Here is a 24,959-nt window from a genome sequence, read left to right as displayed (position 1 = left end):
ATATATAAAATTTAAAAAAAATATTCAGTCTCTTCGGAATCGAATCTGGGTCCTTTAAGTACTGGCTAAGCGATTCACTGAGCTTTAAGATGCAACAAGATTGTAACGCTCATATATTCCGAGGAGACTATTCAACAATTCATAACTCCAAAACTATTGCAGCTAGGCCTTTGCGTTAAAAATATAGTATTTTGTACAATATTGTCGATACACATTTGAAATTTAATAATTTCATAAAGGAAATAATTGAAAATTGATTTTTTTATAGGTGATGTTCATTCAATATCACATAAGCTAATAGTTAACAGTAAGTCAACAATAGACGATTAAGTTCAAAATTTATAATTCATTATCGTTATACAATTAAAATATCACAAGATCCAAAATATACATATCTTCATTTATCGTTATAAAACTTGTAAAAATAATCTGTTGGATGCTGAGTTATGATGAGTTGTCACAGGTTGATATTTCAGAGTTAATACTGTTGTAATTTCGTACCTGAACATTCCTTGTAAGACCTAAATAAAAAATATATATAAATTATATCAACAGATTCTTTATTGACTCACCTTCTTGCCGATTCCTGTGTATCAATGAAATGATACCAAAAGTACCTAACACCATGGAAGCACCACATACGTATGTCAAAATATCACGGTAATAATCTTTGTTTGAGCCATCAGCTTTGTGTCTGAAACCACAATTTAAATCGGTGGAAATTTATTATAAGTAAAAGTCCTTACAAGTCTTGAATAATGATTACAGCAATTCCATTTGCAAGCTTATCTGTGAAACTCATAATACCATAAACAAAGGCCCCACTTGAAGTTTGATTACCAATCAAATCAGCAGTTATGCCCAGACTAGTAACCAAAACGATCGATCCACCAGCTCCTGAAAAGTTATTGTTATTTCTCAGCGATTCTAATTGTTGCTTTTTCACCTATCAAAATTGAAACACCATAAATTCCATATTGGAAATAAAAATTTCCTGCGCCATTCTTTATCCATATGCATGCAGCTATACCCATAACTACACCAATAAAATATGCCAACTGTAACAGAGGGTCAAATATTTAATTGTGTGCTTTTTAACTAACATCAATTAAAAAGCCCGTTAGATGGAATTGTCGAGATTCTTCTTCTTTTTGTTATGTTGGCACAACTGTCTTTCACGTTCAAGGGGACTTTTAGCGTCTTCTATAATTTAGTTAGTTTATTGTACCCCATTTCGGCAGTTATTCTCAAGCACCTCTTGCGTTTTTCACATTTGTTAAAAATATCGAGCGAAAAGTCGGTTTTAAATAACAGAAAGGAGGTAGATCAACTTTATAAAAAACATGCGCGTAAAAGTAGTATGATGTTTTTTTTAAAGTCGATCCAAAATGAATATGAAATGAGTTCCGTGCGAAGTTTTATACACATAACTATAATAATTACAAAAAAAGTTTTAACAGCGAATAGATAAAATTCATTCATTCAAATTTTGGATTTACACATTCAAAAATGTGAACTGCAAAAATTTCAAAATTGAAAATGATCTACAAAACAAAGAAAGATTAGAGAAAAACTCACCTTTCTGCCAAACATTCTGTTGAGTTTACCAATTCCAAAGGACATAAAGAAACTACCTATAAAAATGGTTAAAGGAATCAATGCCAATGTACTGGCTGTCTTATCCAAAGTTTCATGAAGATACAGGGGTATGAACACTTGACTTAGGTTAACAAACAACCTTGTAGACATATAAATCACAGCAACCTAAAAAAAATGACTATGTATCAACAATCTGATAACATATCCGTTTAAATTTTCACATACTTTATATATTTTAACGTTTTTGAGTATATCTGATACACTATGCCTAGGCTGACCACCTCTTATATCTCTGCTACCCAATCCTTCTCCTTCTTTGATGAATATATGGAACAATGCAGAGCAACATAATCCAAGAAAAATTCCACTCCATACGATTTGTTGAAATTTTGGAGCATACGATGGTCCCAATTTGGTATCATCACCATTTAGATGCAAAAAGAACCAAGCATTGACATAAACGAAAATGCTGGATATAACTGTAAAGCTGTATCTGAAATATATCAACTATGTATATGTACACTAATTGCATTTAAGATTCATTTATTCAATTAAATCTACAAACCAACTAAATTAGGAATTCCCAAAGATAAGATTTTATACATTTAACAAATCTAAGATAGATTTCAGAAAGTCTCAAGGATTAAGATAAGTTGTTAAACTTTACTTTTTTCAGATGACACTTATGACAATGTCATTTGATTAGAAACAAAAATTCGCTTTGATGTTATGCACATTTTATTCAATTAAATTTACAAACCTACTAAATTAGAAATTTCCATAGATAAGATTTTAGATATTCAACAAATCTAAAATAGATTTCAAAAGGTCTCAAGGATTACGATAAGTTGTTAAACTTTACTTTTTTCAGATGACACTTATGACATATACCATTTGATTAGAAACAAAAATTCGCTTTGATATCTTGTATTATGATGATGTAAATTCCCAACTCTCTCTAACAGAAATTTATTTCAGTAAAGATTGCTAGTAATCTTAAAGATTGCTAGTAATCTTACATACAAGTTTGTACTGGTTGAGAGCAAATTTTTTCTGAGAATTCCTATATAATGCAATAGTTGGAGTAGCATAGGGAAAAGCAAATAGGGCCTTGCTAATTTTGATCTACAGCACCTGAATCCTTTTGAAGTGTATTTTAGTTGTATTGCCCAATCATACACATGCAAGTTAGTACTGACAGGATATGTGCAAAGTAGAGGGGTCTTATATGATGATACTTATGGCATCAAAAGTTCTACTCATGTGTTCTCCTCTGTCTCCTTAGTTTTTTGAGCAATATCTCTATCGTAAGGTCATAATTCGTGAAAAGCACTAATCTAATCTTCTATTTCTTACCTCACAGCAGTCAGACGTGTTCGGTCATGCTCATTGGGGGTGAGTTCTGGTATGAGTGACAAGTGAGAAATTTGCACTGCTGCCCAGCCGAATTGAAAAATCACAATGAATATGGAGTAGTACAACAGTTGTACCCATTTCTGTGTATTGTCGCATAGAAAACATGGGGAAAATATGGATGGAAACGCACACAGAACACAAGTTGTTCCTATAAAAATGAAAAAAAGTTTAATATAACAACCAACTTTTCAAGGTATTTCGTCATTAACATTATATCGAAAAAGTATCAGGATGAATAACACATAATTTATATTTGTGAGTGGAGAACAATCATCCTTCCCATTCAAGGGTGTTATTATCAAAATAGTATAATTTAAATTGGGTTTTAAATGAATTGTACATGTGCTACTCACCAAATAAGTGCCAACTTTTACGTTTGGTATAGTTACAACAGACACCTCTGTTTCTATCTGAATGGAATCCTACAAAAGGAGTTGCCAATGCATCAGCTATCTGGAAGTATGAAGGCAATGTGAATGAAATTCAGTTTTCAGCATAAGTGATCTTATGTGTCAGAAATTTGTTACATGAGAACACACTTGTGTTTCTCTTATGCAATAAATTTCTTATATTTTATAAATATTGAAAAATCCTATCGTAATATTTCATCACCTGCCCTACAAGGAGTAGAAATCCAGCTTCCCAATTACTGAATTGCAAAACCAGTTGAAAAAAAACTAGTAAGTAAGTAAACCATAAAGATGCACATATATCATTCAAAACATGTCCCATTCCATAAGCCAGTTGTAATCTGATTGGTAAACTTTGGTAGACTTCTGTATAATCATTGCTAATAAGATGTTGACTTGATTCCATATTGTCTAGTATTGAAAAAGGTTAGTCAACAAGGAAATAAGATTGCTAATATGAATCACTATTATATGAGTAATTTGTTATTATAAAAAAATTACATGTTTTCCAATGCATATCAAATAAGTACTGGATAAGATTTATCTGAACTTTATTGCAGTGATTACAAACTGAAACAACAAAAATTGTTTTTTCTAACTGGAAATGGATTATTGAATTTGAATAGTGAAAATAGAAACATACTCACTTGATTTATGTTCATATATCTAAGTCAGTTGTACATGGGCATTAGGACCATATCAAATCACTTCATCACCAAATCTGAAATTTGAAGTTGTTGAATTGCCAATAAAAATCAATTAATTACAGTTCTTAAGTCTGAACTTAAATAAAAACAAGATGTTTTGAGAGATATTGAGTATTCAGCCTTACCATTGGATTATTGACTAAGGGTAAACCTTTATTTATGAATTCCATATTTAATGTTGATCTTACTGAGTATATCAATATAAAGTTGTTCCTAAATCTGCTAGCATTTGGATGATAGTTCAACTATATATTAATTTAGGTTAAAGGTCTTTTACTCATGTAAATTGATTAACAAATGGAATATCTTATAACTTCTTTGACAGATAATACAGAATATTGTTCTGAAATTCTAGGTCTACATGAAGCACTAAAAATGTAGGTAATTCTATATTTTACTTGAAATTTGACACTTTTAACCTCAAATGATTCCTTGGAATGGATACTGGTTTATTGACCTGTAAAATGCAGAACAGTTTTTGTGGTAAACTAAATGAGTGATTCCTGATTTTTTAACATATCATATTATAAAAGAACAATTTCCAAAACTGAATGTATTAAATTAAACTTAAGGTATTCAACAAAATTACATAAAAACTCACGCAATGACCTAGGATCTTCAAATTGAAAAATAAACAGGAATTTGAATTTGTTGTACGGCATTAAGATAGTCAACAAAATGTTTATCAGTTTATCATTAGTATATGATGAATAGTCATAGTTAATTGTACTTGCTAATCATTCGAAAAATTGCCATTGTTTATTAAGACAGATTTGACTGTTGAACCAGGAACAATAGCAGAATTTACAGGAAATATTAAAGGATATAAGATTTACTGAAATTATCTCATTACATTTTTATGAGTGAAATTTCTGAAACTGGGAAATCCAAACATATTGAAAGTTTTTCAGATAAATTCTTCAAATAACACCATAGAAAATCTTAGTTACTAAGCTGATTGGCTAAGATTTTAGATGTGATTAAAGGGAAGGTGGCGACATCTAGAACGGACTATCCTAAATGAGTAAAATCAGCTGATCTCCATATTTATTTCCGTTGATATATAACATCTATGAAAAATACAAAGCAATAGCAATTCGCCATTTAATTCGAAAAGTTTATCCTCGAAACATGAATCTTGTTCTAGTCTAGTTACCAATTATCTGCTTACAAATCTCTATTTATTTTATTAATAATCAGTGATAAATCTTCTATTATTCGGTTTCGAATAAACACCCTATATTGAAAAGCACTCTGCTGCGTAGATGACCTATTCTATTGATTATTAAATCAGTTTGGACATGAGACTAAACTACATAAAATATATGGGTTCATATAGCAGATCAAAATACGGTTCATATTCATATTGAAATGAGAAGCGCAGGATCAATGTTGATAGGTGAAAAACCGGTGAAAATTTCATCAATCTGTGTACAGAATCATTCTGTGTACCATCTATCAAGGCATCGAGTGTTCGTGCTGTGTTCGTGCATCTATGGTATATTAAACAATTTGAATTCAACACGTCAAGGATTAACAAATCGAGAATCTACTGATCACGTTTGATGTAGATTTCTTCCAAATATTTAGTCCTGATAATATGTTTCTGGAAGTTTTTCTACTAGTTGCGTTTTTTAATTTGAATTCTGTAGTACATTGTGTACAATCGAAAGAGGTATTATACCAAAAAAAATTTCCTCCTTGCAAGGCATGTAAGGTGTTCATTGATAGTTTTAAAAAAGGTATAGAGCAAACTGCCAAAGGAAAATTTGATGGAGGAGATACTGCTTGGGAAGAGGAGAAGTTGGGTTCATATGCTAATAGTGAGATTCGTTTGACTGAAATACAAGAAAATATATGCACTGATATTGTTGAGGGTAGAGATCAATGTTATTCTATTCATGAAGAATACGATGATGTATTGGAAGAATGGTGGTTCCAAAAGCAAAACGATGATCCAGACATTTTTAAGTATTTTTGTATAGATCAAATCAAATCTTGCTGTCCTGAATATCATTTTGGTGAAAACTGTACACCTTGTGAAGGTTTTCCAGATAATATCTGCAGTAAAAATGGAAAATGTAAGGGAGCAGGTACCAGAAAGGGAAATGGTAAATGCCTATGTGACACTGGTTATGCAAACGACAAATGTGATAATTGTGCAGAAGGCTATTTTCAGTCTCCTAAAGATGATAACAAGCTGACATGCTCAAAGTGTCATTCTTCTTGTGATGGGCCTTGTACAAAGGCAGGGGCTACAGGTAATTTTTTCTTATTATATTCATGATAATATACATAATATAAGGAGATGTGTTATATGCAACTGATTTACTTCATTCAAATAGGATGTACTAAATGTAGAGATGGTTGGATTATGGATGATAACGATGGTTGTATTGATGTTGATGAATGTACCTCATCGAAGTCCCCATGTAAAACTGGAAAATTTTGTGTGAATAATATAGGTTCTTACCAATGTTTATTCTGTGATCGATCATGCCAATCTTGTACTGGGGATGGACCAGACATGTGTGACAAATGTGCAGAAGGTTACATAATGAAACACAAAAGATGTGTGGGTGAGTATAGCATTCCATGGAACTCATAAGAAAAATATTACTAATCTCGCAATATTTTTCTTTTTTAGATGCAGAAGAGGAAAGTAGAAAACAGTACCTGAATTTTACCAGATATTTATTTTATATCGGCTTATGTATTGCCACGTATATAGTTTTTAAAAAGAACATCGTGCTAGCAGCCATCATTGGAGCAGCAGTGTCTATTTATGTCATTATGTCAGAGTACTTGGATCCTCACGCCAACCCAAGAGATATAGCACTCATACAAAAAATCCCCGGGTGAAGCTGTTCATTGAATTTATTTAATTGAATAGTCATTGTCACCATAGTATAGAATTTTGTGACACAATCACAAATTAAATGTCTATATGTGAAAAACGTGTATTAATGGGATCAGGAGATCCACATCCCTATATTTGCATGCATGTTAATTTGGTTAATATTGCTTCTGTATCTACCAAAGGTAAGGTAAGCCTTTTGATCACTTTTGAAATGTAAAATATTTTTAGCCTTTTATTTCACTCTCACAGAGATTTGGGGCAGTCAGTATAAAGAAAAAATCTGCTTACATACTGCAATTCAAGGATTGGTAAGAATATTTGGGTTGGGACATAAATTTTTCCATGGGAAATCTTGAATACAAAGACCCCATGCGTAAATTAGAACGTACTGTGCTGATTGTTTAGGAGTAAATTGAAGAAAACTCGTAGTACAACACCTATTTTTTCTATTAGTACACATAAATACAAAATTCAGATCTGTTGCTGATGATTTTTTATTTAATACCTAATTAGGAGCAATTTTAATGTACTTTGGGTAGGTAGTATAATTATTGTTTGTGGATTTGATTATAGAATCATTGCATCAACAAACCTTAATTTTTTATAGGCTTTTTCCAAGTTTTGTGCAGAATTTCGTCAGAACCATGAAAAATTCAAGAGGATATCGGAAAAAAGTGTTACGACATAAAGTCACTAACTTATGCGCTAGTTGCGCCATTGGTAGACCGTAATACAGTTCTGCGGTATTCAAGGGCGTAATTGGCGCATAAATGACTAGCGCTCAATTTTTATTCATGTTAATCTGAATCAGACATATTAATCTTTTACATGTAATTTTTTTGAATGGGAAAATATGCACATCATAAATTAACAAATATTATTCTTCAGCTTGTCTAGAGGTATTTTTTTCATGTGAATAAGAAATGCAAATGAAATTATTTGTAGTGTTTATTTGATTTTACATTATTTCATTATTCCCAAAGCCGCTTTAATGAATTTTTCAAGTGATAATTAATCATTCAATAAAATATTCTGTAAACTATAGCTTTTCAGGTTTTTCTTATTCACATTCTTTCTGCCAATCTTCAGGTATCAATGGCTTCAACTGCTGTTCGAATTCTTCAATTGAGCAAGAAATCTCATCATTTCTCAACTTCAGTTCTTCTTCTTTGCACCATCCACAATCATTGTAAAAGATCTAAAAAAAAATTGTTGGTTTATTGGAGAATTATTTTGTTTCACTATGTTTACCCGACTTATCATAATATACTTAGCGATCGTAGCGCTATCTGGTGTTATCGGTTTTTCCGAAACGGATTTTGCTTTGGGGTGAGCGTGCTAGTTTTTATGAAATGGCACTTATGCCTTTTGATAAATTAAATAAAGCTAATCTTTAAGTGATCTATGAAATAATAAGGCGTATAAATGTGATGAAATATAAAGAATAGGTACCTTTATTTCTGGGTTTGGAGTAAGATGAAGTTCAAAAATTAAATAAGCTGCAAAATTAGGTTTTAATTTGTCAGAGAAACCGAGTGTACGAAGAATATTGACCAAAGTAATATCATGACCAGAATAAATGTTCAATTTTGGAATATTTTCATTCGCCGATTTTTTCTTCATTTCTTCCAATACTTTCTTTACGAATGGACCTGAAAATAAAGAGGTTAATTAACAAAAAATTGGATCAAGAATAGGAAGATTATTATCCTTGTCGTTTTTTTATTAATATCTGAAAACAATGTATTTTACCTCCTTTCATCCTTTTCATGAAATCAGTATCTGTGAAAGACGCCAATGAAAGCTCAGCGATTGGCTTCATTGAAGATGGAAAAACTTTCTCTGTCCATGTTGGCAAATTTAAATTTTGTAATTGTTCAATTTCTAATGTATTGTAGAGCTCTTCCACTTTTCTCATTGTGTCAATTTCCATACCCGTCTGCTCTGTTAGATATTTGAATAGATCAGAATTGTCTTCTAATATTTTTTTATACTTCGGCGTTGAGAAAAGTTGCACATAAAGATCGTCGAATTTTTTACATTTCTGCTTTGTGGCTATCAGCTGAAAAATAAGTACTGAAGTGAGTTGGGAAGCTGTATGATTGTTAAGCTAACATTGTCTTCATTTCTAGGCTTGTAGCTTATTGGAACTGGTTGCCATAATAACTCCTGGTTCCAAATCTGTTCGTTTTCCGGAACAAGAAATCCACTGTTAAAAAGTTGAGCACTCATCAAACATCTGTCAGAATAGCTACTTAACACCTTGATATCAGTCGCAGTGGAATAATTCGATAGAAAGCAAGAGTATTTTTTCCTCATTCGCTGTCCTAAGTTATACATTTGTAGTTTTCCTTTCTGTAAAAATAAATTATTTACTACATTACTTGTGTTTATGATTTAGTACAAACCTTCGTGAGGTATCCCAGTTCATCCGTCCAAAACGATTTATTTGGATCATTTGGGTAGACAAGTGAAGGACTTCTTTCTCCATGTCTGAATACCTATAGAAACAAGATAAAAGAAATTTTGTTCAATATATGATTTTATCTAATGGGAAATACGTAAAAAATGCATTACAAATGCCCGTTTCTTCGTTCAATGGAATAGACAGTGTGAGCAATCAAATAATTTTGATTTAAGCAAAGTACAAGTCTTTTCTAAATATTCTGCATCACCATTCATCAGACCGTCTAACCATACATTTAGCTGTTGATGGGTAAAAAAATTGACAGTGATGTGCCTGAAGTGGCGGTAGGACACAGTAACAATGCCTACACAAGACAAAACCAGTTCTTTTAACCTGTGATGCAAGCTCTTGCACAGATGAGGCATACCGCATAAGAGAGGCGGTATAGAAAACATAAACATTATCATAATCACATATCCCCTGGATTTATAAACTAGACGTTGACCAATAGATATATTCTGTGCTGCGAATGGCCAATCACAACATCAGAAAGGCACGTCAACGGCAATATCAAGTTTTAAACTTGACCCTGGATTTATAATCTAGGGTCCAGTATATTTGTTGAAGAAACAACTATTCACGATTCTAAATCATACATTCTTTCTTATTGAAACCTTAACTTCATATTTCCTAAAGAAAAGTCAGCAAGTTGCCCATTATGAGAGCAATAAATCTAAGAGTTCAGTCAACGTAGACGCTACGCTTCAGCTTCCAACTCCTATTTTACTGAATAAATTAAGATATATCTGAAACTTGACATTGTACCAAGGATAATCGTATGTGAACTCACCAAGTGAATTTGTTTTAGAGTTGTGCAATTCGAACTGATTGTAGGGTTTACCAAACACAAGAATATGAAAAACATAAACCCTATATATAAGTTAGAATGAGTCGATTTCATACTGATTCAGCTATTATTTCAGTCATCACTACCTATTATAAGATTAATCTTGATAAAAACCAGTTGATGTTTGAGTAATTATGCAACCATGATATCATACAGATATTATTTGTGTGAATGGAAGTATAAAGACTATGAAGATTGTAACAGAAATTCGTTCTAAGCATCCTTTAAGTTATCTACTTATGGGGACACACTTTTTCTGGGAAAAAACTCCGAAACTGTTAGGTCTAGAAATTTGTGGTAAAATGGTACATATTATTCCATTTTCAATACTGTTATGATTATAATTTGGTGTCGCATGATTTTCGAGAAATGGATGCAACCCAAGATGATGAAAATTTTCATGAATTTCATCGATTTCTCGTTGCACATCTCCCTCACCCCTTTTCCAGGCATGCTAATGCAACTCAGCTGTTCACAAAGTCACGCTCAACGCATCAGCAGCATATGCGCTTGCGTCCAAGTTCAAATCGATAGTGTTTCACGTGTAGAGAGTAGGGTGTTTCATTATCCCTCTTGTGAAAAATTTATATTGGCAAATCCCTATGATGGGCTCTGAGGGGTGCAGAATAGGGGGTGAGATGCAGTTAGATATGTTCAATGGAAAATCAATACAACTGCCCCAAACGGGATGCCAGTGCAGTTTTTGAATAGGGTGGTCTAGTGCGCTTCAAAATTCAAAACAAAACGTTCCTTGTTGTTGAGTTGAAAGTGTGCTATTGAATCGTTCTTGATTAAAACACCGATAAATTGTCAACAGGTACAAGTCACATGGCTCGCATGCTTTTTCAATTGGGCTTGTTGACGACAAAAATTTAGACCTGGTAGATTAGAATTTTAGCTAGTTATTTACATTTTCGTAATTTGAAGCTAGATCAGTTGCTATGTAGAACCTAAGGACTCAAAGAGGATATAGGATGCCTCAAGATTCATCGAAAGCCGATTGCATCCGGTTAGAGCCTCTTGGAAGATTGAGGCAGACTCAAAACGGGAATGTGAGAGGCACCGACCAAGGTACGTAAAACGACCCTTAGCAGTTGTAGTTACGCTTCTTAGATTTGGACAACCGAAATTCCAACATTTTAATTGCACCTTGTCACGATTTATTTGCATGTACCTTCCTTTGACGAACGCACGTGGTTAGAATTTTCGCGCTAGCGCTCATAGTTTTTTTTTTAACCTTCACGCAAGCGCACCTAAATCACCTAAGATGATCATTATCAAGGGTTGCGGCTAAACTAAAGCCTGCTTGATATAGTTTCGTTTTGGTTGTTCCTTTTTTTCAAATGCCATAGGCACAGAAAGTGATATTAAAGTACAAATTGAAACTCGAACTTCGATGAAGAGCACGCAACAAGGTTAATATAATTGAATATGTTCAAAATCATTCACTAAATTTGGCGTTAGGTGTTGTGGTCCAAATTTTTGAGCGGAGTGTATTGTTTTGTTGATGGGTGATTCTCTGCAACCTTCTGAATCTGAAATTTATCAAGGCTCACTTTTCAATATTCAGTGAAAATCTTATTTCCAAGACCTTATCATTTGGGTGAGTTGTAATATTAGATTAGCGTTATCCAGTATCTGCAGATTTATGTTCAAAACTAAAATACAATTCTCAAAAAAATACAAGTACAATTACTGCATTATTGCCTTTACACTCTTTCGGACAATAAAAATTTAAAAACACTGATGAAATTACAACAATACAACGTACGATACTCAATATTTTCTACTTCAATTCAAAATTTTGCACTTCACTAATAATTATACTACCTAATTGTGATTTACTACCTAAAGCATCTCAACTAATTTGAAAAAACTAAAAATTCCTCAAGAATATACTTACAAATAGTAACCTAACACAAATGCAGGTCTATTCACAAAAACTTTATCTGCAGATACTACTCAGTGGCGTAGATATTAAATGTAGATGTAACGCATATTTTTTTGATTAGCCAGTTACCTAGAGTCAAAGTTTGTTCTGAAAATGTTGAGTAATTGAATTATACAGGAAAAGTGACCGAATAAGATATATCCTAGACAACAAGAATGGTAGAATTTATACATAATAGGTAATTCTAAAGGTTCAAACATAAACTTACATATTGAAAAAATTTTTCTTCGGTGATTTGAGATTTTGTACCTGTTTGGATGTGAAGAAAGCATTCAACAGTTTTATATGTTTTTTTTTTCCGTGTTCTCGACGTGTTATCTAGCCAAAAAATTAGATTTTTTTGAGTAACAGAAAATTCAAGTTAATGTGAAATTCTTTATTGAAAATTCAAAAATAAGAAACTTCGGGAGGTGAACTTAATATTTCACTTTCTCAAATTTCTCAGTTATTGAAAATATACCTATCCGATACAATTGACATTTAGAAATCTTGCAAAATAGTCAAACGAAGTTTTCCAAAAATTAAGCTTTTAACACTTCACTCAAAAGTCGCGGGCCTAACCAGTAAAAATACATTTTTTCTTGAATATAAGACCTTTTTCGCCAACATAGTCACCTTTAAGAGTGTACATGTACAGGGGGTCCCAAATTCTCGAAAACTATAAGACTTAGAGAAAAAAAAGATCTCTTTTTTGGAAATAATAAGAAAACAGAAATATAAGATCGTAACTATCTTTTGGTGTTCTGCTATTTCTTTAATAATATAACAATAGCAAATTTACTATTGCTACTATTTGCGAAATGTTGTTGAATCCTATTGGGCCACATTCCTGTATAAGAAATTATGGTACGCAAATTGACTACGCCACTGACGTTCTTACTGTCGACAGAACTAAAGAGAAGAAAATGCGGCATAATTGAAAGTTCCAGAGAATGGCCCTTAAAAATCATTTTGCGCGCGAAGTGTACTAACTGTGGAGGGTGTCATAGCTAGGGACCAGTTGGTGAAATTTTCCGTTGTAACTGGTGGAAACAGCGTCGAGGCGGTAGTCTGGAGGAGGGGAGTGATGAGCGATCAAGATGTTGACGATGTCGCATTTCTTACAGGTACCATAGTTAGCTCCAAAATCACCCATTCCATATCTCACTCACAGTCATCCCCTCTGCTCATAAATAACCCCTGTGATTCAGGAGCTGTTGCGAGAAGTGATAGTCCGGATGGTGTTATCAAAAAGAGCTTGTATGAGAAGAATGGCGTGGCTTCATGCTCCCACAACAGGGCCCTGTGCATCGCCACTGTGGTGTTTGCCCTTCTGTTCACCATCGCCGTCATCATCGCTTTCACAGGACCACAAAGTGGTATATTCAGCTTTGGCTACTCGACAATTTGTCTAACTTTCTTTTTATGCCCTCAGATTGCACCTGTGCAGGAGAGAAACCCCAGAATTTTGTGGGTGAAGAGTGGAACGTGACTAAGATATTCGTGCCAAGGGCTACCAATGGTCAAATCTTTCCATGGAACAATATCCGTCTTCCTACCAACGTCAAACCTTTCCGTTATAACATTACGATCCATCCAAATCTAACCACTTTGGAAGTACATGGTAAATAACAACATCACTCACGAGACGCCACTGCAAAAAATACAATAATAAATAAATAAAACAATTTCTATTGACTCTACGTTTGGTAGAAGGAGAATAGAAAATAAATAATTATTTTTAATTTTCCAGGACATATAACTATAGAGATTTATGTGGAGAAAGATACTAATTTTATAGTATTAAATAGTCAAAATTTAACTATAACAAAATATATGGTCCAAGACAGAAAAGGGCATAACTTGACTGTTACAAGAATGTTAGAATACACTGGAGCTCAACAATTGTACCTTGAAATTAGAGAAAAATTCAAAAAGAGGCATAATTATACTTTATTCTTTAGATACAACTCTAAATTAAGTACTGAATTTGAAGGTTTTTATATATCAAGTTACATGTCCAACGAAGGGGAAAGAAGGTGAGAATTGTCCAATATCATCTTGAATTTCTTCGAATCAGATTATTTCAGATATCTTGCTACTACTCACTTCGAGCCAACTTATGCTAGGGCAGCATTTCCTTGTTTTGACGAGCCACATTTCAAAGCAAGATTCAGGATGACAATATTGAGAGACAGGCACCATATTGCCCTGTTCAATATGCCCATTCGAGATACAGAAGAAGCTGGCTTTTACGTTGGAAAAGGATTAGTACGTATTAGTATCCTCTAATGTATAAATTTACAAAGGTTATAACATCTGAAATTTGCGATTTTAGCTACAAGATGACTTTCAAGAATCAGTCGAAATGAGTACATATTTAGTGGCTTTCATCATATGTGACTACGACCATATCAGTAACACTACAAGAAAGGGGGTATCTGTATCTGTTTACACGCCCCCGCCTTATATTTCACAAGCCTCTTTTGCATTGAGTACTGCTACTCACATGATGGACTTTTTCGAAGATTTCTTTGGCATACCATATCCTCTACCCAAACAAGGTAAGAAAATAAACATACGAGAATTAATATATTCATCATTATTTCCACGAAGTCTTGAGACATTGTAACTTTTGTCAAAGGATAGTGCTTTTTGTGTTGTTCAAAATAACATAAAGTTCTAAAGTTATCCCATCACTCTTTGGCGGTTAGAAAAGTAGATCGCAGTGTTGTTTACGAACTGGGATATCTTACTCTTCGTTCCTGCAGGGATATCTTAAATGAAAATTTTAGATAGTAAGGGTCCTATTATAGATCCTTGTGGTACTCCTGATTTAAAATTCCTTGTTATCGACTTGTCCTTTTGTATGCCGACTCTGAACTTCCTGTTTGCTAGATATGAGTGTACTATTTTTGTCAGCTTCATTGGGAATTCAAGTTTCTTGATGACACATCTTGTCGTTGCTTCTTTAAAGGATATTACTATATTCAACAGTTGGTTTTGAGCTTGAAGTCTCGAGTAACAATTCCCAACAAGGGTCACTTGTTGATGTACTCTAAAAATAATTCATCAATTTCAGATTTTGCTGCTATACCAGACTTTGCAACTGGGGCAATGGAAAATTGGGGTTTGATCACATTCAGAGAAACTGCCATTTTATATGACTCTATAGAAACATCAACATCTGCACATCAATGGATAGCCGTTGTGATCGCTCACGAACTAGCGCATCAGGTAAATATACATATTTGCTGAAAAAGAATCTTGGATATCACCAATTCTATATCTTTTAGTGGTTTGGAAACTTGGTTACTATGAAATGGTGGAATGATTTGTGGCTGAACGAAGGATTTGCTAGCTTTTTGGAATATCTTGGGGTCGATAGTCTGTTTCCCGAATGGGAGATGTTAGATCAGTTCATTCTGGATAAAACACAGCCTGCTCTTGCACAAGATGCTCTCTCTAGCAGTCATCCCATATCTGTTCCGGTTGATGATCCTTCCGAAATTAAAGCTATTTTTGATACAATTTCTTATAGTAAGGTAAGACACCTAGCCACTTGAATCAATAACGAATGTAGATCTATTAATGGATTTTTTTCAGGGAGCATCAATTTTACATATGTTGGGGAATTTTCTACAAATGGATATTTTACAAAGTAGTCTTAACGATTATTTGAATATCTACAAGTTCAAAACAGCAGAGACCAAAGATTTTTGGAATGTCTTCAGCAAAAATACCAATCAATCTCTAGAAGTGAAGGTGAAATGAAACACAATTCCTATAATTGTAACAAATTACAACTCTATTCATTTCAGAACATCATGGACACTTGGACCAACCAAATGGGATTTCCTTTGATAACGCTAATCAGGGAAGGTAACGAAACATTAGCAGTACAAGAAAGATTTCTCTTAACAACTGAAAGCACAAACCATACAATCCGCTCTTTACCAAAATCAAAATATGATTATAAATGGTATGTTCCCTTAACTTACTACACAGACATGGAACCAGAGTTGACAAACATGGTTTGGATGAATATGTCGGATGGTCAGTACCGGAATATTCTAAAATTCGAATGTATACTCACCGATTTCATTTTTTTTCAGCTCGATTCGAACTGAGTCCTAATATAAGATGGTTAAAAGCAAACGTTAATCAGACAGGCTTTTACAGAGTGATGTACGAAGAATCAATGTGGCAAGAGCTGATAAAGGTTCTGAAAACTAATCATACTCTGTTGAATCCAGCAGATAGAGCCAATTTGATAGATGATGCATTCACTTTATGCAGGTAACATACCAAGATACGCTAATTTTACACTAATACCAACATGCTATGCCCATGTAAGGATAATATACTTACATCTAAAGATGTTTTTCAGAGCTGGATTATTGAATGCTAGTGTTCCGTTGGAGTTATCATCTTATTTAGTCCACGAAAGGCATTATGTTCCTTGGGCAACAGCAATAGAACACTTTCACGCATGGAGTAGAAGGTTGTCAGAAGGATTATCATACAAGCTCTTCCTTCAGCACATGAGGAAACTTTTAACACCGATAGTAGAACATGTGGGATGGAAAACAGGAGGATCTCATTTGGACAAGTAAAAATAAAATAATAAATATAGAAACGTTCAACCTATATTATTTAATGTTTACAGATTGATGCGTTCGAACATTCTTGCCACTGCAGTAATGTACGGTTTGAACGATACTGTATCAAGAGCGAGAACGGAATTTCATAAATGGATGGAAGGTAACCATTCTATTCATCCAGATTTTAAAGAAGTCGTTTACTCAGCCGGGGTCAAATATGGAGGATCTGCAGAATGGCAGCATTGTTGGAACGTTTATAACTCTACTAACATACCAAGTGAAAGGAGACTTATGCTCAAAGCTTTAGGAGTGGCTTCGGATCCTTGGATTTTACAAAGGTATGTGTATTTGATCGAAATTTCAACAGTTAGAAAATTCCGAGCTTTCTAGACCCGGAAGGAATAGAACTAAGATCCATAAACACCTCTTAGACCTGTATTTTTTTTTAATCTGTTGAACAGTCTGGCTATGAAAGCATTCAACAATTGCTAAGTGCAACCTATATCTTATTTTCAGATATCTACTGTTCTCTCTGGACAGGAATATGGTGAAAGTACAAGATATGAAGACAGTTTTAGCTGTTGTTGCCTCCAATCCTGAAGGAAGACTTCTTGCTTGGAGACACCTTAAAGCATATTGGCCAACAATGAATTCCACATTTGGTAATGCTACCTTCATGATAGGAAGCCTCATTTCAGCGGTTACTACTCATTTGTCAACTCCATATGACTTGTCAGAGGTGAGCAATTCGTTCCTTTCTATCAACTTTAATATTTCAAATTTGTCTATTATTCCACTAGTTTTTTCTTTCTAGTAAACAAAACTTAATTCTACTAATTGGTGAAAGAGTCAACGAACTAAAAAAAGTTCTATATGATTCAAGAAAAAGGCTGTATAAGTTATAAATATATTTTAATTTAAGTGTAAATCATATCTTAAAAGCATTTATATATGTTGAGTAGAGATTTGCATCTTCTGTGAGATCTTAAATTGTTTTTATCTTGGCTCTCCTAGAACCCGCAGAAGGTTGCAGCTTGTTGTCTGGAGATCTATCCTAGTTAAATCATTCTCATCGAAGAGAGCAGTAGAGGTATCGGTCAAAATTGAAGTTCCAAAGCTTCATTTAAATGCTAAAAAACAACACATAAGATAATTCGACGCAAAACATTAAAAAACCAAGCAAAGGATTGGCATTCGCTAGGATATTTGGGGGGCATCTTTCTTTCCAAATCTTGATTCTTTTAGTGAAATTTAACATAGTCTAATTTCGTAAGGAAGACATTTGAAATTAGTTTTGTTAATGGAAATGTTAAAGGCTCAAATTTAACCAAAACAGATTAATTTTTATGATAGGTCATTACGGAAATTTTAATTATTTATTTTTCAGGTAACAACATACTTCAATGGAATGAATGTGGGTTCGGCAACAAGAGCACTGGAACAGAGTATAGAAACTATTAAACTCAATGTTAATTGGGTCAGAAACAATGACGCAGATATCTATAGATGGTTGAGGAATTATTTAAAATAGGATGAATTAATTTAATGATGTAACTTATTATTTTCACCTTATCATCTCTCCATGTTACTTGTCTATTTTTATATATGTATATAATAAACGTGCCCTTTTCTGGATAAATGATTTTTTTAGTCATCCCACTTGAAAAATGTTACATGCAGAAGTGAAAGACAGGTCACCTTGAGATTGAATGAAATCCCTGTTTGGCGAAAAATTTTATTTCAACAGTATGTTACAAACGACGCTGTTCCATTATAAAGAGAGCAAATTGAACCCTTAACAAAATATCTATAAATTATCAAGAAATAATACTTAGAGAAAGATTATTATGGACTTATATACACTTTATTCCCATCAAAACTCAAACTGAATTCTGAAAGAAAAAAGATAAATAAATAAATAGGTGAAAATTTCCAAGCTCTACACTCATACTTAAAAATTGCAGTAAAGCACAGAGATTAATGCACAAGCAAACAAAACAGAATGAGAACGTTAAAAGCAATAGTGGGAAACAAATTAATTCGCCAACAATGTTACTGGAAGAAACAAATAATTATGAATAAAAAAAATAGGAACTTGATCATGGTAAAAATGCGTTTATATGTCCATTTGCATATTTCTGTTGCTTCTGTCAAAATGACTAGTAATTCTATAATTTTTTAATGAAAAATGCAACTTGCACATATAGACGCCACTTAAAATAAAAAGAGTTGTTTCTTCTCACACAAGCATAATGAACAATGGAATGAAAAAAAGCATTAAATGATTTCAGAAATAGTTGAAGCTGAAGAACAATAATTTTAAAAACTACATAAATATCGAAAAATTTTTAAATTAAGATAAATTAAAATGAGATCAATAGAGTATTCTTGTTGAAATGTAAAAAATGGAATGTATTATGTATCTAGAATTATTTAGAATAACTACTAAATTCAAAAACTAATTTTTTAAACGTATTCTACAATCATCCAATTAAAACTAAGGCAAAACATTTTATAAATACGTAAAAGAGAAAGAGTAATCAGTCTTATATTAAAATTAATCTCTCAGGTACTTTGATAAGAAAACTGTAGGGATCAACTTCAACATTTCTTAGTGGAAATTAGTAAGACCAAAGTTTTCAGCACAATCATCCCATAAGAAAATTAGTAGCCAAACAAGAAACAAAACTATCTTTTATACCAAGGTCTGATGTCAGACTTGTAGATGTGGTCAATGATTCTTTGAACAACATCAGTACTTTTAGCAGTTCCACCCAAATCTGAAAAATAAAAACATTTCTCATTAAAAAAATTCAAAGAATGAAAAACGAATTTTCAAAGTATACAAGTATATAAAAATTACCAGGAGTGTGTATTCTGTCTTCAGATATTGTTTTGCTCATAGCACCTCGAATCAGATCAGCATGAAGTTGATGTCCTAAATGTTCCAGCATATCAACGGAAGCACTCAACATTGCAATTGGATTAGCAATATTTTTTCCAGCAATAGCTGTTCCTGTATTCCTGGTACCAGGTTCAAAGATTGCATACTAAAATCAAGAATATTCATCAATAACCATACAGCTAATAAGCCAAATAAGGATCATTTCTGAAGTAGAAAAATAATGAGAGTAGTATACAGACTTACATGATCACCATAATTTCTTCCAGATAACAAGCCTGCTCCTCCAATCAAGCCACAAGCAACATTAGATACAACACTTCCATACAGGTTTGTCATCATCATAACATCAAATTGTTGTGGACTAGATACCAATTGCATACAACAATTATCAATGATCATATCATTGTGCTCAATTTCAGGATATTCAAGAGCTACTCTTTTAGCAGTGTCCAAGAAGAGACCATCAGAAATCTTCATGATATTTGCTTTGTGAATGGTGGTAACCTTCTTTCTGCCATGTCTTTTAGCAAACTCAAATGCATATCTAGCAACTCTTTCAGAATTAGATTCTGTTACAACTTTCATACTCTCAACTACACCATGAACACTCTCATGTTCCAACATGGCATACTCTCCTTCAGTGTTTTGTCTGATGATCATAACATCAACATTGCTCTGGCGTGCTGGTACCCCAGGAAAAGATTTGCAGTGAACCACATTGATATAGAGATCCAATTCATTTCTTATGGCTACATTTCTAGAGAGTACACCTGTGGTCTCACTTTTAGTCTCTATGTTACCTAGGAAATAATGCATCTCCATAAATATCATTCAAGAAATATTTACTTATTTATGAACTTGAATTCATAATTGCCTCACTTCAATTATATAAAAGCATGGACATTTTTCTGTGACATACAAAGATGGTAGAATCATGGTGAACTCCAGTATTTCAAAGGCCATGTACATAAATAAAAACACAGTTGATTTCAAATAGTGCTGATATATCAATGATAAGAATGGAATTTAAAATTTGTCAGAATGGAAGCAAAAATGTATATAATATTCACATTACCTTTGATAGCCACCCCATTCCTTTTGATTGATGTGAGTGCATATTCAAACTGCTTGGTTTCCTCAGTAGGATCAATATCAATAACTTCAAAATCTACTGGAGCTCCAGCACATTTGAATACTTCTCTCACATAAGACATAAGTTCAGGGCCAATGCCTCCTCCAGGAAGCATGGTCACAGCATTCCTTCCTCCATATAATGCTACTGGTATTGGTGTCTACCAAATAAATTATTATCAAAGAAACTTAGGTAACAAATAATGGTTACACTAACCTGTTTTCTAATGACTGGAGTTTTGTGCTGAATTTCGAATGCAGACAAAGGCGCTGAAGATTGATTCTGCAAAAATATTAATTGAATATTCAATTTCTACTAAGTTATATAACTCGTAATTTACCCTGCATATTAGACTTTTGATTAAGTTATTTTGCCTGTGTAGTATTCGAAAAGCCATTATTGGTGTAAAGTGATTGTGCTATATTTTTGGAACTTAATAAAAGAGAATTCTGAGACAAACAAATATAGACCAACTACCTAGGATTCTGCTGCTACCATAAAAGAAAGGTTATTAGCATCTATGGCTTTGGCACAGAATAGATAAGTGTTTCTCTTCTCTGTGACAAAATCTAATCAGTGGACATCCTTCCCTAATTCGGTATTAATCTCATTAGTATTTTCTTTCTTAACTAATTCGTTTCTTTCATGAATTATACTGTTCAGAAATGATCAATACAAATTAAATATTAGGCTGAAGAAACCTAAATCAATCCATAGCTCTCACAGTACTCTTTTGGTAGGTTGGTTATGGAGCATCTATCCAGCGAGCGTTTAGATTTTTGGATTGGCCAAATTACACAATGAGTAACCTCAAAAATTCCGTCATCTGTTATGTGTCAAGTTTCTGTTATGTCAATAATTTTATTTATTGTAAATTATTGTATTTTGTTGAAAAAAATACACATCTGTGGTAAAATTCGTAGGTTTTAAATTAATAAACCTTCGAATTAACAATGAGCTGATTTTATAAATAATTATAATGGATCTAAAATACCGTTTTTACCTCAAAACATCATCATCATGTCTTAGTGTTAAAACAAGGACGTTTTATAATGAACATAATATAATAATTAAAATTTAAGAATGCAAGCCAAAAAGAGGTACCTTCTTCTGGTTTTTTTATCATGTGCTTTCCTGGCATATTGCTACTTTGGAGGATACAGATTGAAAAGTAGCAATGTCTTTCCATTAGAAAAGTTGGACATTTTTGTAGACTTAAATAGTTTGCAAGGTCTAACTGGAAGCGTCGGAGCTGCTAGATTAAAAGGAAGAATAAACTCGAATAGTGCTGAACTATGTAGAATGGAAACATGTTTTGATTTTAGCCGATGCCAGCGTTCATTGAAGGTGTATGTGTACCCCATGGAAGAAGGTACTACGCCCAGCAGTTCCTATCTGAAGCTATTAAACGTGATTACAGAATCTCGTTATTATACTGCTGATCCAAAGGACGCATGTTTATTTGTACTTAGTATGGATACATTGGATCGAGACAGACTAAGTTCAGATTACGCTAGGAATCTCCAAGCTAGGTTGCATCGATTACCTCATTGGAACAATGGGCTGAACCACGTTATTTTTAATTTATACTCAGGAACATGGCCTAATTATACTGAACATAATCTAGATTTTGACTATGGTTTGGCTATATTAGCCAAAGCTAGTATGTCTAAGAGTCATGTACGGACAGGTTTTGACGTCAATTTTCCTCTATTCCACAAAGGACACCCTGAAAAAGGTGGACAACCTGGTTCAGTAGTTTCTAACACCTTTCCACTACAGAAAAGTTACCTTCTAGCTTTCAAGGGTAAAAGGTATGTCCACGGTATAGGATCTGATACAAGAAATTCTCTGCATCATTTACATAATGCTAGGGATATGATTATGGTCACAACATGTAGACATGGAAAAAGTTGGCGTGATATGAAAGATGAAAGGTGCGATCAAGATAACAAGGATTATGATAAATATGACTATAATATTCTTTTACATAATTCCACATTTTGTTTGGTGCCTCGTGGTAGGAGATTAGGTTCCTATCGCTTTCTAGAAGCTCTTCAAGCAGGATGTATACCTGTCTTGCTTTCAAATGACTGGGCTCTACCCTTCGATGAAGTTATTGATTGGAGTCAAGCTGCCATTTGGGCGGACGAACGGCTTTTACTTCAAGTACCTTCTGTAATACGCTCAGTGACTTCTGATAGAATATTGAAGCTGAGACAGCAAAGTCAAATCATTTGGGAAAAATATTTTTCATCCATTGAAAAAATTGTTTATACTACTTTGGAGGTGAGTTAGCAAACTGGTACTCACGTAATTATTTATTATTCTAATTAAAGTAACTTGAATGAAACAATTTGTTGATATGTTGAATTATGTATAGAAACTTTCTTATTCATCTTCTATTTTCTACTTCTGTTTATACATACATATAAATCATAATTTGGTGAAAAGCTGCTAGTTTTGTTAAGATGGATTGTTTGTAACAAATTAATTTTGAATATCTCTATTCTCAGATAATCAGAGAGAGGCTTCCAGAACAGTCGGTGAGAGACGGATCAGTTTGGAATAATTTACCGGGAGCTCTACTCACCCTTCCAACATTTTCTGATGTTCATGAGGACTATCCATCATCAGCATTTGTAGAAGATGCTTTGTTCACTGCTGTAATATACTGCCAAATGAGTTCAGCTCCCATGCCTTCAATGTCATTACATCGTTTAGTGACTAATGTAGCAAAAAGTCGTTACATATCAAATATAGTCATAGTTTGGGCTAGTGAAAAACGGACTCCTAGTCGTTATAGGTGGCCTGTTATGCCATCGAATGTATCATTTCATATAGTGCAAGCATCAGCAGACGATAGCATTTCCCAACGCTTCAGGCCATTCTCTGAGATAAAAACAGCTGCGGTTTTATCTCTAGATGAAGATTCCATACTTACTACAGATGAAATTGATTTTGCCTTCGTGGTATGGCAAAGATTTCCCGATCGTATTGTAGGCTATCCTGCTAGATCACATTATTGGGATGATTCTAAAGCAACGTGGGGATACACATCCAAGTGGACTAATGATTACTCGATAGTGTTAACAGGTGCAGCTTTTTATCATAGATATTATAACGTTTTATATACAGAATGGTTAAGTCCTTTACTTCATAAAACTGTTGAGCAAAGTCAAAATTGTGAAGATATTTTAATGAACTTTTTGGTGAGTCATATTACTCGACGCCCTCCAATTAAAGTTACACAACGTAAGCAATATAAAGAGCAACCTATTTCTGGAAGTCGTTCTCCATGGAACGATCCAGATCATTTTGTACAGAGACAGACTTGTCTAAATACTTTTGCTGCGGTCTTTGGTTATATGCCTTTGTTACGTTCTAACTTAAGGTTAGATCCTGTTCTATTCAAAGATCCAGTATCTAACAAACGAAAAAAATATAGACGCATTGAGTTAGTAGGAAATTAATTGATAGATCGAAGAATTTTTATACTGTTTGTACTTTTCATATCATGTTGTTGATGATTTTTTCCTGATTTCAGTTCCAAAATTTTGTTGAGAATAGAATTTTATTATAATTTTTGTATCGTGACGTTTTCTTCTGTTTTATTGTAATTTGTATAATCAGAAGATTATTTTGAAAAGAATTTTTAGTTTTACAAATTTTCTTGTAATATATTGTAGATAGTTTTGTTTATATAAACATTTATTTTTGATTTTTTTATAATGATGTTAACTGATTGCAAATCCAATAATTTTTACCTGTTCTTCCTATAATTTTGATCACATTTTATCTTAGATATGTCACGATTATTTAAAAATTGAATTACGAATGAGTCATTTTGTAAAATAGTCAATGTGAGAAGTCTGATGTAAATGGTTATATTTATTATATATATATATATGTAAATTAAAAAGTCAATATGAATTATATCACCAAAAATTTATAATTTATGTACCGATTTTCATTAAAATAATTTTTTTAGTAAGCTTATAATTAATTATTTCAAATTTTGTTGCTACTTTCAGTTATCCATTACCTGAAGCGGATCGAATGTCAATTACTAATAAACAAGT

At 33.1% G+C, this 24,959-nt stretch overlaps 6 protein-coding genes across 18 annotated transcripts; 3 read left to right on the top strand and 3 right to left on the bottom strand.

Moving 5' to 3' along the window:
• Nucleotides 1-326: 326 nt before the first annotated feature.
• On the bottom strand, nt 327-5,131 carry LOC123685657 (major facilitator superfamily domain-containing protein 12-like). Of its 3 annotated transcripts, XM_045625436.1 has the most exons (12): nt 4,734-5,069; nt 4,258-4,589; nt 4,073-4,146; nt 3,628-3,836; nt 3,369-3,468; nt 2,956-3,163; nt 1,825-2,092; nt 1,579-1,764; nt 947-1,058; nt 747-897; nt 573-694; nt 327-521 (listed from the first exon to the last, which is right to left on the bottom strand). In XM_045625436.1, exons 4-12 carry the CDS (start codon nt 3,829-3,831, stop codon nt 445-447), a joined length of 1,428 nt encoding a protein of 475 aa, XP_045481392.1. In that variant the 5' UTR covers nt 3,832-3,836; nt 4,073-4,146; nt 4,258-4,589; nt 4,734-5,069; the 3' UTR covers nt 327-444. The 3 variants fall into 3 exon arrangements, with proteins under 3 accessions (XP_045481392.1, XP_045481394.1, XP_045481393.1); XM_045625438.1 differs by lacking the exon at nt 4,258-4,589 and having other exon boundaries at nt 4,986-5,131; XM_045625437.1 differs by lacking the exon at nt 4,258-4,589 and having other exon boundaries at nt 4,734-4,960.
• A 360-nt stretch (nt 5,132-5,491) lies between these two features.
• LOC123685659 (cysteine-rich with EGF-like domain protein 2) lies at nt 5,492-7,089 on the top strand. Its single transcript, XM_045625441.1, has 3 exons — nt 5,492-6,393; nt 6,478-6,711; nt 6,780-7,089. Exons 1-3 carry the CDS (start codon nt 5,733-5,735, stop codon nt 6,992-6,994), a joined length of 1,110 nt encoding a protein of 369 aa, XP_045481397.1. The 5' UTR covers nt 5,492-5,732; the 3' UTR covers nt 6,995-7,089.
• Nucleotides 7,090-7,922: 833 nt separating this feature from the next.
• Nucleotides 7,923-10,417, bottom strand: LOC123685661 (prostatic acid phosphatase-like). The gene is made up of 6 exons (XM_045625442.1): nt 10,250-10,417; nt 9,401-9,493; nt 9,108-9,347; nt 8,745-9,054; nt 8,445-8,644; nt 7,923-8,190 (listed from the first exon to the last, which is right to left on the bottom strand). The coding sequence occupies exons 1-6, from the start codon at nt 10,358-10,360 to the stop codon at nt 8,053-8,055; spliced, it is 1,092 nt and encodes a 363-aa protein (XP_045481398.1). The 5' UTR covers nt 10,361-10,417; the 3' UTR covers nt 7,923-8,052.
• Nucleotides 10,418-10,671: 254 nt separating this feature from the next.
• LOC123685654 (endoplasmic reticulum aminopeptidase 2-like) lies at nt 10,672-18,468 on the top strand. Of its 10 annotated transcripts, none has more exons than XM_045625426.1 (16): nt 10,675-11,377; nt 13,247-13,363; nt 13,448-13,615; nt 13,672-13,860; nt 13,990-14,275; nt 14,327-14,507; nt 14,575-14,800; nt 15,319-15,473; nt 15,533-15,781; nt 15,843-16,001; nt 16,058-16,292; nt 16,352-16,535; nt 16,627-16,848; nt 16,906-17,178; nt 17,357-17,579; nt 18,228-18,468. In XM_045625426.1, the coding sequence occupies exons 1-16, from the start codon at nt 11,281-11,283 to the stop codon at nt 18,369-18,371; spliced, it is 3,108 nt and encodes a 1,035-aa protein (XP_045481382.1). In that variant the 5' UTR covers nt 10,675-11,280; the 3' UTR covers nt 18,372-18,468. The 10 variants fall into 10 exon arrangements, with proteins under 10 accessions (XP_045481380.1, XP_045481381.1, XP_045481382.1 ...); XM_045625434.1 differs by lacking the exon at nt 10,675-11,377 and adding an exon at nt 11,415-11,909 and having other exon boundaries at nt 13,147-13,363; XM_045625424.1 differs by having other exon boundaries at nt 10,672-11,377; nt 13,247-13,615.
• On the bottom strand, nt 17,736-21,410 carry LOC123685658 (isocitrate dehydrogenase [NAD] subunit gamma, mitochondrial-like). Of its 2 annotated transcripts, none has more exons than XM_045625439.1 (7): nt 21,218-21,408; nt 21,094-21,159; nt 20,821-21,037; nt 19,989-20,545; nt 19,704-19,890; nt 19,542-19,620; nt 17,736-17,970 (listed from the first exon to the last, which is right to left on the bottom strand). In XM_045625439.1, the coding sequence occupies exons 1-7, from the start codon at nt 21,272-21,274 to the stop codon at nt 17,964-17,966; spliced, it is 1,170 nt and encodes a 389-aa protein (XP_045481395.1). In that variant the 5' UTR covers nt 21,275-21,408; the 3' UTR covers nt 17,736-17,963. The 2 variants fall into 2 exon arrangements, with proteins under 2 accessions (XP_045481395.1, XP_045481396.1); XM_045625440.1 differs by lacking the exon at nt 17,736-17,970 and adding an exon at nt 18,562-18,732 and having other exon boundaries at nt 21,218-21,410.
• Nucleotides 21,411-21,464: 54 nt separating this feature from the next.
• Nucleotides 21,465-24,817, top strand: LOC123685656 (exostosin-1). Its single transcript, XM_045625435.1, has 2 exons — nt 21,465-23,166; nt 23,394-24,817. The coding sequence occupies exons 1-2, from the start codon at nt 21,961-21,963 to the stop codon at nt 24,348-24,350; spliced, it is 2,163 nt and encodes a 720-aa protein (XP_045481391.1). The 5' UTR covers nt 21,465-21,960; the 3' UTR covers nt 24,351-24,817.
• Nucleotides 24,818-24,959: the final 142 nt, after the last annotated feature.

This window comes from Harmonia axyridis, chromosome X (assembly GCF_914767665.1).
Source record: "Harmonia axyridis chromosome X, icHarAxyr1.1, whole genome shotgun sequence".
NCBI classification, from domain to species: Eukaryota; Metazoa; Arthropoda; class Insecta; order Coleoptera; family Coccinellidae; genus Harmonia; species Harmonia axyridis.
Note: the sequence above shows the minus strand (reverse complement) of the source record. Positions and strands in the feature narration are given on the sequence as shown.

Bases quoted from the DNA above. Each gene is read 5' to 3' on its own strand.
- LOC123685654 (XM_045625424.1), top strand. From the start codon at position 11,281: ATGCCTCAAGATTCATCGAAAGCCGATTGCATCCGGTTAGAGCCTCTT. The intron at 14,276-14,326 runs GTGAGAATTGTC...AGATTATTTCAG, and splicing joins TCCAACGAAGGGGAAAGAAG to ATATCTTGCTACTACTCACT. The intron at 16,293-16,351 runs GTCAGTACCGGA...ATTTTTTTTCAG, and splicing joins TTGGATGAATATGTCGGATG to CTCGATTCGAACTGAGTCCT.
- LOC123685657 (XM_045625438.1), bottom strand. From the start codon at position 3,831: ATGGAATCAAGTCAACATCTTATTAGCAATGATTATACAGAAGTCTAC. The intron at 1,059-1,578 runs GTGAGTTTTTCT...CCTCTGTTACAG, and splicing joins ACAGAATGTTTGGCAGAAAG to TTGGCATATTTTATTGGTGT. The intron at 522-572 runs GTGAGTCAATAA...TTTTTTATTTAG, and splicing joins ACACAGGAATCGGCAAGAAG to GTCTTACAAGGAATGTTCAG.
- LOC123685661 (XM_045625442.1), bottom strand. From the start codon at position 10,360: ATGAAATCGACTCATTCTAACTTATATATAGGGTTTATGTTTTTCATA. The intron at 9,348-9,400 runs GTTTGTACTAAA...TTATTTTTACAG, and splicing joins AACTGGGATACCTCACGAAG to AAAGGAAAACTACAAATGTA. The intron at 8,645-8,744 runs GTAAAATACATT...CTTTATTTTCAG, and splicing joins CATGAAAAGGATGAAAGGAG to GTCCATTCGTAAAGAAAGTA.
- LOC123685659 (XM_045625441.1), top strand. From the start codon at position 5,733: ATGTTTCTGGAAGTTTTTCTACTAGTTGCGTTTTTTAATTTGAATTCT. The intron at 6,394-6,477 runs GTAATTTTTTCT...TCATTCAAATAG, and splicing joins TACAAAGGCAGGGGCTACAG to GATGTACTAAATGTAGAGAT. The intron at 6,712-6,779 runs GTGAGTATAGCA...TTTCTTTTTTAG, and splicing joins GAAACACAAAAGATGTGTGG to ATGCAGAAGAGGAAAGTAGA.
- LOC123685658 (XM_045625439.1), bottom strand. From the start codon at position 21,274: ATGGCTTTTCGAATACTACACAGGCAAAATAACTTAATCAAAAGTCTA. The intron at 21,038-21,093 runs GTTAGTGTAACC...TTTATTTGGTAG, and splicing joins CTCCAGTCATTAGAAAACAG to ACACCAATACCAGTAGCATT. The intron at 19,621-19,703 runs GTAATTTTTATA...TTTATTTTTCAG, and splicing joins AGACAGAATACACACTCCTG to ATTTGGGTGGAACTGCTAAA.
- LOC123685656 (XM_045625435.1), top strand. From the start codon at position 21,961: ATGCAAGCCAAAAAGAGGTACCTTCTTCTGGTTTTTTTATCATGTGCT. The intron at 23,167-23,393 runs GTGAGTTAGCAA...CTCTATTCTCAG, and splicing joins TTGTTTATACTACTTTGGAG to ATAATCAGAGAGAGGCTTCC.